Genomic DNA, 10,360 nt, shown 5'->3' on the forward strand with positions numbered 1-10,360 from the left:
GCGCGCACTGTGTGCAAGAGATGCTGGGAGCACAGAGGACCTGGAGGGGTCTTGGGCCACAGAGTGATTATTGAGCTTTCCTGAGAGCGTAAATCTTTCCAAAGGCCTTTCTCTGTTTGGGTTTTGGTTTCAGACAGGGGTCTCACTGTTTAGCCCAAGCTGGCCTAAAACTCATTATGTAGTCCAGGCTAGCTTTAAACCTGCGATCCTGCTGTTTCTGCTTTCATATGCAGACTTGTGCTACTACACCTGGGTTCTTCTCTCTCTCTCTCTCTCTCTCTCTCTCTCTCTCTCTCTCTCTCTCTCCTCTTTTCTTCTTCAAAAAGAAAACCATCAACCATCAGGGAGCCAGGTCGTTTTGTTGGAGAAAGGGAGTGGTCCTAAAGTTCAGTCTCCATTATTGTCTCTTTGTAGGTTCACCTGAGCCCTGGCTGAGCAGCTATGGCCTCTGAGCAAGTTACAGAGGTTAAAGTACACCCTGGGTTGATCTGAGTTAGCACCTAGGCTAATCCCTAGGTCACTGAACACACCAGTACTGGGAGGTGTGATGTCAGGTCAGGTTGTTTTCCCTCCTTCCAGGGATGCTGAGATGCCACGAGTGTCAATTTCTACCTGGTATCCTCTGGGGAGTATGAGGTCGAGACCTAGGGAGCCTCCTGGGGGGCAGCTCCTTCCCCATGGGGGCTAACCTGGTCTGCTTCATGCAGGCTCTAAAGGCGGACATGCTATTGAGGAAAGGAGATGGGGGGAGGGCAGGAGCACTTCTCCCAGCCCCGGGCCCCAGCTCCTAACCCCCTGCAGTCGCAAGGCCATGGTCAAGCACGACCCAGAGAGAGGTGGAAAGACTACCGACCGGCCATCTGCTTCTCCTTACTCCTTCTCTTTTTCTCCAGCCTCTTTAGTCGCTTCTCCTCCCGCCGCCGCGCCTCCTCCTCCTCCTGGTGTTGCCTGCACTTATGGAAGTTCTCCACCACCACGCCCACAAACATGTTCAGGACGAAGAAGGCCACGATGAGGAGGAAGGAGATGAAGTAGAGCAGCATCCAAGGGTTGTGGTTCATGATGGGCTGATTGGGGGAGCAGGAAGACCACGGGGGTCACATCAGCCTGGTGGGGAACCACCTAAAGGTGCTGCCCACCTCAGCTGCACTGGTATGAAATTAAACAGCCCCAGGGATCTGACAGCAGAGAGCGGCTGGGATGAGCTGGAATGAGCTCACATCAGGCAAGAATGGCTATTCTCTGTCTAGAAACTGTCTCTTTGTTCCGGCTAACTCCTGCCCTGAAGGAATGGGAGCCCAGTGTTCCCAGGCCCTCAGACTTTTCGTGCCAGTTTTTAACTGTTCACCCGTCATTTGAAAAGAAAGAAAGTCATTTTTAAAAACTTACTGCAGGCCTACAAATAAGCTGCAGCATGTTACTGTGACCCAGGCTTGCCTGGTTACACGTGGTAACCAGCCCAGGCTGAGTGACCTGAACCCAGACATGGCCCTTCTCACCACCTTACCTGCTGGTCCACGCCCACAGCATCCAGTCCATCATACATGATGTCAACCCAACCATCCTTAGAGGCCAGCACAAACAGTGACATCAGAGCCTGGGGGTGGGGGTGGGGATGGGGGTGGGGTAGGAGACAGAGGAGATAACATGTTTGAAACCTAGCATGTGTGGCCAAACTACCCACCACATTCCATCATCAGACCTCCTGTCAACAACTTGGGGTCCCTACGCTAGGTCCCCAGGGAACACTCTGTCTCAGGACCCCATGGTTGGTCAGATGCTAGGAAAGACGACTAAATCTCTGACCTCATCTAGGGTGGGAAGATCCTAAGGCCCTAGGAGTCTGGAAATCAAAACAAACCAGCAAAAACCAGCTACTTTTTTTTTTCTTTTGCAGTAATAGGAATTGAAGTCTTCAAGTCCCCATGAATGGTAGGCAAGGAAGTGCACCAGTCTACATTGCTTCAGCTCAGCTATTTCATCCTCTACATATCCATTTCCACAAATCGAGAAGAAAAACATGAAGCCTCGCCATGTAAGCGAATACATATTTCATGCATTATACATGTGCAAACTCCAAGGAGACGGTAGTATGAACCTATTCTCCAGATGAGAAAATAGAGGCCCCTGCAGCTCAGCTGCCCAATTTCACTGAGCTGACACTGATAATGACAGGGTTCATATCCAAAGCCGCCTGCTCCCAACCTCACATGTGCTCTACTGTGTAGCACTGTGTGGCACTGTGGCCCTGGGCCAGCCCCCCACCCCCCTTTCTGTGATCCTCCATCCCTTCATCTTTAGAGAGCTACAGGCCTCTGTGGTCTGTTCACTGGGGAGTGTAGGTACACTAGCTCTGGGACACGGTGACAGTGAGCCAGCAGAAGGCCAGTCTCTGTGGTTGCCCACCTCCAGCTCTCTTGGACCACATTACTCAGGATGGATGTGTGGTCCCATCTTTAAGCTCCTCCCCATCCCAAACCTGCCACTCACCTGGCCCAGGTTGTCAAAGTTGTACTTGTGCCGGACCCACCGGTAACTGGCCTCAGCACAGTCGGACTTGTTAGTGATGTTCCTGGTGTCCTCACCCTGACACACGAAGAACTTCCCTTTGAAGAGCTGAGCACACACATGTGGGAGACAGAGAGTAAGCCCAGGGCTCCCAATTCCACCCAAGCTCTGAGTCTAGGGATATAGCACACCTTGGGTGTCTGAGATGCTCGCCTCTGGTGTCAGCCAGAAACCCTGACAGGAACTCCCCTTATAAGTACCCTCTTCCTGTTCCCAGAGAGGAAGAACAAGGTGGAAGGAGGGAGTTGGCCACTCCCCTTCTACCAAGAACATAGTCAGCAAAGTTCCAGATGTGGGGGAAGAGAAGTCCAAAAACATCACTGGAGAGCAGCTCTCCTTTAGCCCACCTGACTTCCTAGATCTGATGATGTGCTAGAGTCGGCCCCGCAGTCCTTTAACAAGGAGCCTGAGTGGTTCCGATGGATGCTTCTAGGGCCACCCCAAGCTAGGCATTTACCGCTCATGGTAACTATGAGGCATATAGATTTTAAGCCCCACGTTATAGAAAGGAAAACTGAGGCTCAGAGGCCATTGATCACTCACTAAGGCCATAGTTGGCAGAGAAGTTCTTAAATATGGGTCTGTCTAGAAAGTTTAGGATAGCCCAGGCCATGACTGCTGGGGGTGGAAGAGAGGGGATCTGAAGGACAGGAGGATTGGGGACAGGGGTGAGGGACCCATTTAGGACAAACCTAAACCCATGGGATTGGATTCAACAATGGCTCACTCTCCCAAGCCAAGGGATGTGGGGAAGGGGTGGGCACTAGGCCACATGTGGGATGGGGGTGGGGCAGAGGCTCTGCACAACTTTGGCGAATGTAGCCTGGTCCTTGAGGCTAGAGAATTTCTAGGAAACCAGGGAACAGCCCCTCCCCAGGGCATAGTGGGCATTCTGGAAGCAGGAGGAGGAAGGAGGGAGAGAGTAGCAGCAACCACCCAGGAGTTCCCACACTGCCCGGCAGCCAACTGTCTACCCTGAAGCTGGAGTGGGGACACTAGAAGACCAAGATGGGCCCAAGGGGCTCCCCAGAACCTTGAGATGTCTGCTGAACCCTGCAGGCTGCTGTGGCTCTTTTTCCTCCAAAGCCAAGTTCCTTCTCTGGGCCAGAAGCCAGGTTTCCCCGGCAGCCCCCACTTCCTGCCTTGTCTGGGGTCTGCACCCGCCTGCCTGCCAGCACTCTGTTAACCTGGCCCAGCTGTCTGGGCTCTGGATCCCCAGGCCTGGCACTCAGCCCACCCTACTTGGGGGGAGGGAGAGGGAGGAGATTCCAGAGCAAGCAGACGAGATGTGTGATTTAAGTACACCATGGTGTAGGGACAACAAGCTGCAGTTACCAATGGACTTGATGGGCCTGTGAAATTGGGTCCCTTCAAGAAGAGTCACCCCCCCCCCCCCGGCCCCCGAAAGGTTCCCAGGTTTCTGTAAAACACCAATCAGGCCCAGGGGTCTGAAGCCTAAGCCCTGGAGGGAAAGGGTCCTGTTTATTTTCATTTGGAACAATGGTGGCAGGAGCATGAGAGAGGAGAACAAGATGAGAGAGGAGACTCAGACACCCCCAGCTAACACCAACCCCTCCCCCACATACCTGCACCCCAAGAATTCCAAAAATGATGAAGAAGGCACAGCAGATGACCACAATGTTGCCAATGGGTTTGAGGGATGACATCAGAGTCTCTACCACCAGCTTCAGCCCCTGGGCCCGGCTGATGACCCTGGAGAGCAGACAGACAGCAAAGGGGCAGATGGTGGTGAGCATTCAGACACGCCCATAGCCTTTGCCCTGCTAAACCCCTCCCCCACCACCTTAGCTTGCTGTTCTTCCACCACATGCTATGGCAAAGTCCCCTTTCCACAGAGCCCCCACCGAGAGGACTCCCCCCCACCCCCTGCTCTGTAGTCTCCAAACAGGCACTTGCAGCTCTTACATTTCCGCCTCCACTCTCAGGCTATCAAGTGTATTTCCTGATCAGGCTTGGAGTGGAGAGGGCTCAACACAAGGGAGGCATCACCCAGGGACACAGTGTGACAGGGTGGGGGTGGTGACAACCGGGAGACAGTAGTAGGGGCACGCAGGGAGAAACAAGCAAGAAGGAGATGGATCATTACAGACCGAGAAACAGCTCTATTATTTTGGTATCATCCTCACTAGGGAGAAATTCTGAGTTAGGAGGCTGGGACTGCCTGACTGGAGAAGACCTGTCCCCTGCTAGGAGAAGTGTTATAGCAGTGGGTGATCCCTGAGGGGTGCAGAAGGTGAGGAAAGACAGTAGGAGGATGTGTCACTCACAGGGAGGGCAAGAACATCACCCTGAGGGGACTCTATGGGAGAGCTTCAGCTGGAGGCCACAAGGGCCCTATGAGCTGTTATATTGGGCTCCCAACAGAGCTAGTCACAGCAGGGCTGGACGGGAAAGCATCTCACACTGGAAAGGGGTGTACGGAACGGAGCAGACAGTTGGAAGGAAATAGCCAGGGGCAGGAGCTTCAGTGTTGTCTGGAGCGGATCACAGAATTACCCTATGAGGTCATAGCCAGGAGGTGAGGTGCACAAGGTAGGGTGCACAATACCCTTGTGGGGGGCTTGGTTGTTAAGGTATGTGTATGTGCGTGTGGTTCACCTGAGTGGACGTAGGGTCCGCAGCAGCCGCAGCACCCTCAGCATGCCGAGAATCTTGGTGCCGCTGTCAGAGACCATGGATACCAGGATGTCGATGACGGAGATGAGCACCAGCAAGCCGTCCAGCACGTTCCAGCTGCTGCGCAGGTAGGCCTGCTCCCCAAAGCACCAGCCCAGCGCCACCACCTGGGGACCACCACCACAGGTCAGCGTCAGCGTCAGTGGCGGTGGCACTAGTCGCTCTCCCAGCAGTCCCCAGCCCTGCTTGCCTTCCACCCTGGCAGTTCCACTTTCCCCATCCCCCCCCCCCCCACCCCCCCCCCCCCCCCCCCCCCCCCCCCCCACTCACAGTGCCATCTCAGGTCTCACTTGGAAAGTTTTGCCCTGGCCCTGAAGAGAAGAACCTCTTCTGTGTGTTGTAGAGGGGGCACGTTGCTGTCTGAGCCCCCAGTTCCTTGATTTCTTCCTTGAAACTGGAGCTGGATTTAACTTGATCTCCAACCTGCCTGTGGTCTACCCAGCTCCCTCGCCTCCCTGCTGTGAGCCCCAGAAATGGTGCAGTAGGCAGGCTGAGGGACATGAGGACAGTCTGTGCCACCTCGGGTACCATACTTATGCTGAGTGTTGGTGACCCAGTGCCCTGGTACTTATGGGCTGAGGTCATTCCTGGGGGCGGAGGGAGGAGAGCTCGAGGTGTGCCAGCAGTATTGAAAGTGTGTGAGTGTGTGTGTGTGTGTGTCAGGGGTGGGGGGAAGGAGCATGGAGGGACAAAGTGGGAGACAGAGAACCTGAGTGGGAAGGTGGAGAGACAATGTCAGGGTGTGTGGGGTGGACTGCAGGTAGTCACAGGGGCAACCAGCCCAGGAAAGAGGTCCCCAGTGCTGCCTCTCACCCACCCACCAAGTCTTGGTAGGTAGACCTCTCCAACTGTCAGGCTTTCTCCAACTTCTCTTGGCCTTTCTGGAGCTCACCCTAATGGAAAATGGAAGCCCCAGCAACTCTGAAATCCAAATAATAATGGAGAAAGCAAGAGGGGGGACTTCTGACACCTCCAAGCAATTGGTACAGAGCGCCAAGAGGGGAAACAGGGCCACCTCTGCCATCTGTCTAGAATCTGAATTGTTATCAGTAAGAGGGGCTCTGGTGTTAGGCTGGGAGAGACAGTACCTAGAATCAGTTGGGTCCATCCAAAGAACTGAGGCCCTTGGGAAAATATCTAATACTAAGTAATATTATCAAATTCTAAAACTTTTGGCCTATGCTGTTCTCATACTGAAAGATTCACAGCCAAGCAGCAGTGACCAACGTACCTCCTAACTTCCTAGGGCCCAATAAAGCCTAGTTGTTTGTGACTTGGTAGGATCTCAAGGAGCAAAGAGCAGTCCCTCCACACAGTTCTGCATTACCCTCGGTACATGTATGAGTGCATGTGCCTGCGTGTGTGTGTATGTGTGTGTGTGTGTGTGTGAGAGAGAGAGAGAGAGAGAGAGAGAGAGAGAGCCTAGCAATGTACCAGTCACTGTGTATGTGTGTGTGTGTGAGAGAGAGAGGGAGAGAGAGAGAGAGAGAGAGAGCCTGGCAATGTACCAGTCACTGTGTATGTGTGTGTGTGTGTGTGTGTGAGAGAGAGAGAGAGAGAGAGACAGACAGACAGACAGACAGACCCTGGCAATGTACCAGTCACTGTGTGTGTTAGAGAGAGAAACAGACCCTGGCAATGTGCCAGTCACTGTGTGTGTATGTGTGTGTGTGTGTGTGTGAGAGAGAGAGAGAGAGAGAGAGAGAGAGAGAGAGAGAGAGACCCTGGCAATGTACTAATCGCAGTGACACTGAGACTCCTGGCCAGATGCAGGGAAAACAGTACTGTCTAGCCCCCACACAGGATCAATCTTAGGTGTCACCTCATCTCAGAAAGGCTCAGAAGAATATAAATGTAGCTATGAGGGTAATGGAGTACCCAGCTAGGCTGTTATGTCAGTAGATGGGAAACTGAGGCAGGAGAGGACACAGGAGGCATCTTAGAGATGGGGTGGGAGCAAGGGCTGGGGTCCAGAAGGCCTAAAGGGATCTCTGGTTTGTCCCTTTGCCTTGTCTGTGATGTGTGACCTTGCACAGACTGGAGACAGTTTGAGCCTTCTCACCTCCTTTGCTTGACCCGAGTGCTAACCCAGGAGGAACCTGGCACTCAGCAGAACTCAACAGAAGTGTTTTTATTCTGGTGACTCACAGCGCTGTGGGGGTCAATTTTGGGGCGCTCCATGGCGATGGTGATACAGTTGAGGAAGATGATGACGAGGACCACATGGTCAAACATCTTGTGGGTGATGATCCGGTGACACAGGAGACGAAACCTGCCCCAGGGATAGAGGTAAAGGCTGGAAAGGAGAGGCTCCCGCAGACTACCCCTGCTCCCTTGCACCAGGACCCCATTGCCAGCATGCCCAGACAGCACCATAACAGACCTTGATTGGGGAGGGAAGATATAGGCAGACCAGGAATCTCGCTCTCGGCAACAGGCAGGGAGCCGGGCTCGGACCCAGGCTCGTAAGCGCTCCCCTTTGCTCTATGAAAGGAACACTGCCGAGTTAGTGAACCAGGCCTCCTGAGCCATCAAAGTCTGTTTTTTCCTGAGCAGCATCCTTCGCAAGCTCAGGACCAGCCTTCTACCCTCTTCCTTTACCTTTAAGGTCACCTCTTGGCTCCCTACACGCCAACCCCCCAGCATCTCTCCTCCTTCATCTCCACCCTCCTGCCCTGCATCCCCAGCCTCTTGTCTCTACCCTCCTCTGTATTCTTCCCATCCAGCCTCCAGCCCAGCTCCCTGCCTTTCTTCCCTTCTCTCCCTGCTGGGTTTGGGAACTGCATCAATAATCAAACATTGTACTCATCACAGCTGTCTGCTCAGATACACCTGGGCAGAGGAGACGGGGACCCTGCGCCTGTGCTAACCCTGCATCCTGTGTTCCCGTCCTTGTGCTCATCTTCAGGGCAAAGGGGGTGGTGGAGGAGGTGGGGGAAGAATAAGTGGCTGAGGACATGCTGTAAGTCAAGGCTGGTGATGAGGTTCAGATGAGAAAGGGGGACAGGAGGGGAGGGGAGGCATCATTTTAGAAAGATGAGTGATGGGTCTTCCTGAGTCACAGGGGGAGGGCCATGAAAGATTCATACACATCTGCCTGAAACCATTCATATCCACCAAGGACAGCAGAGCACAGCCCAGGACACAAGCACCAGGGCTTGAGGCTCTGCAGGGTGGCAGAGAGAGGGAGAGAGAGAGAGAGAGAGAGAGAGAGAGAGAGAGAGAGAGAGAGAGAGAGAGAGAGAGAGAGAATGAGGCAGACTGCTCACAGGGCAGCTTACAGGATGGACATCCCTTGAGACAACTCCCTTATACTGCTGCCTGGCCAAGGCTGCCCTCTCTGAAGACCCAGGGTGAGGGGTCACAGGGCCCCATGGGAATCTTACCAGGTTGCCCTCATCATCGCCATCATCCCCATCCAGTGGGGGGTCATCAGTCCGCAGGGTGCGGGCCAAACGCCCTGAAGCCGACTTGCCATTACAGTCTTGGTGTTCAGAGGCAGAGCTCCGACCGCTGGCTGTGCGATGCAGCCCGGGCACCTGCAGGGTGTCAGGCAGGTCAAAGGAACTCTTGGCCTCACGTTCCAAGGAACCCCTGTGGCGATGATCACTGCCTGCTGGGCTAGCCCGGTCCTCTTCCGAACTCTCTTCCTCATCTTGGCTCTCCTGACCCTCTCCAGACAGCAGGGACCTCCGCTCCCCGCTTGGGCTCCTACGCTTCAGGCTGGGGGCCCGGCCCAGGCTGTTCCGGCTGGAGCGCCTGCTGGTCCAGCTGCTTGCTGCGCTCCAGGGACTGTGCGGGGAGCTTCGGGCACTTGGCTGCAGGGTAAGCAGAGGAGAAATGATCTCAGCAGAGGCTGCAAGGGCCTTCACTTCTCATGTGTGCCCCTATCCTGTGAGCCTCCCTGGAATCGACACTGGAAGAAGAGACGTTCACTGGTGGTGTCTGGAACCCAGTACTCCAGTTCAGATCTGGCTTCAGTCTATTGAACTGTGAGGCCAGAGGCCAGTTACTAAGCCTCTCTGAGTCTCCATTTTCTCATCTCTAAAGCGGATTTAGCAATACCATTTGTTCTTCACTTCGCTGGTGAGATAAGTCTTGTTATCACTGACAGGCAATATAAAATAACAACAAGAAAGAACTCAACTTAATAGCACGAAAGCCAGTGGTTCTTAACCTTTGGGTTTCGACCCTTTCAGGGGTCGAATGACCCTTTCACAGGGGTCTCTTGAAACCCTGGGAAAACACAGATATTTACATTATGATTCATAACAGTCGCAGGAATATGCTTATGAAGTATCAATGACAATAATTTTATGCATGAGGGTAACCACATGCATAAAGCTGAATGAAAGGGTTGCAGCATAAGGAAGGCTGAGACCCTCTGAGGAAAGCAATCCAATTGAAAGCGGGGTGTGATGGTGTTAGCCTGTGATTCCAGCACTTTGGAGGGAAGCAGAGGCAGGAAGCTAGCCTAGGAACTTCCATGGTTCGCCTGTTTCTGCCTCCCATCTCACCACAGGAGCCCTGGGATGTTACACACAAATGCTCTCATGCCCAGTTGTATGTGGGTCATGGGTTCAAAGTCAGGTCCTCGTATTTGTGCGGCGAGTGCTTTGCCTACAGAACCATCTCCAAACCTCTGAAATCCAACTTACACAGTAAGTACCTCACACCTGTTGGAGTAACCATTGTCCAAGTCAATGTGGAGAAAAGGGAACATGTGCACGCTGTGAATATAAATTAGTACAGCTACCACGGAAAACTATATGGAGGATATTCAGAAAAATCTAAAAATAGAATGACCATCTAATCCAGCAATTCTACTACTAGGTATCCAGACGAGGCCTGAAATCAGTATGCAGAAGAAACAGATGTACTCTCACACTCATTGAATCGCTGTGCACAATAGCAAAGTATCCAGCAACCAAACGGATTGTAAAAATGGGGTTACACAGATGGCTTAGTGGTTAAGAGCATGCAATACCCTTTTAAAGAGCCCTAGCTCAGTTCTCAGCATCGGGTGGCTCACAACTGCCTGTAACTCAGGTTCCAGGGGGGACATTACATGTTCTTCTGACCTCTTTTTTTTTTT

The 10,360-nt window shown here is 53.2% G+C and overlaps 1 protein-coding gene across 1 annotated transcript in view; it reads right to left on the reverse strand.

The window, feature by feature from the left end:
* Positions 1 to 10,360, reverse strand: part of Cacna1g (calcium voltage-gated channel subunit alpha1 G) — a 66,085-nt gene that overhangs the window by 16,185 nt on the left and 39,540 nt on the right. Inside the window, exons 17-24 of the mRNA XM_021175946.2 lie at positions 8,652 to 9,083; positions 7,649 to 7,749; positions 7,414 to 7,537; positions 5,188 to 5,372; positions 4,155 to 4,281; positions 2,491 to 2,616; positions 1,508 to 1,597; positions 875 to 1,067 (exon numbers count right to left, since the gene is read on the reverse strand). Coding sequence (XP_021031605.1) covers positions 875 to 1,067; positions 1,508 to 1,597; positions 2,491 to 2,616; positions 4,155 to 4,281; positions 5,188 to 5,372; positions 7,414 to 7,537; positions 7,649 to 7,749; positions 8,652 to 9,083 — 1,378 coding nt within the window. The remainder of the gene's footprint in view (positions 1 to 874; positions 1,068 to 1,507; positions 1,598 to 2,490; positions 2,617 to 4,154; positions 4,282 to 5,187; positions 5,373 to 7,413; positions 7,538 to 7,648; positions 7,750 to 8,651; positions 9,084 to 10,360) is intronic.

The sequence above is a fragment of the Mus caroli genome, chromosome 11 (genome assembly GCF_900094665.2).
Source record: "Mus caroli chromosome 11, CAROLI_EIJ_v1.1, whole genome shotgun sequence".
NCBI classification, from domain to species: domain Eukaryota; kingdom Metazoa; phylum Chordata; class Mammalia; order Rodentia; family Muridae; genus Mus; species Mus caroli.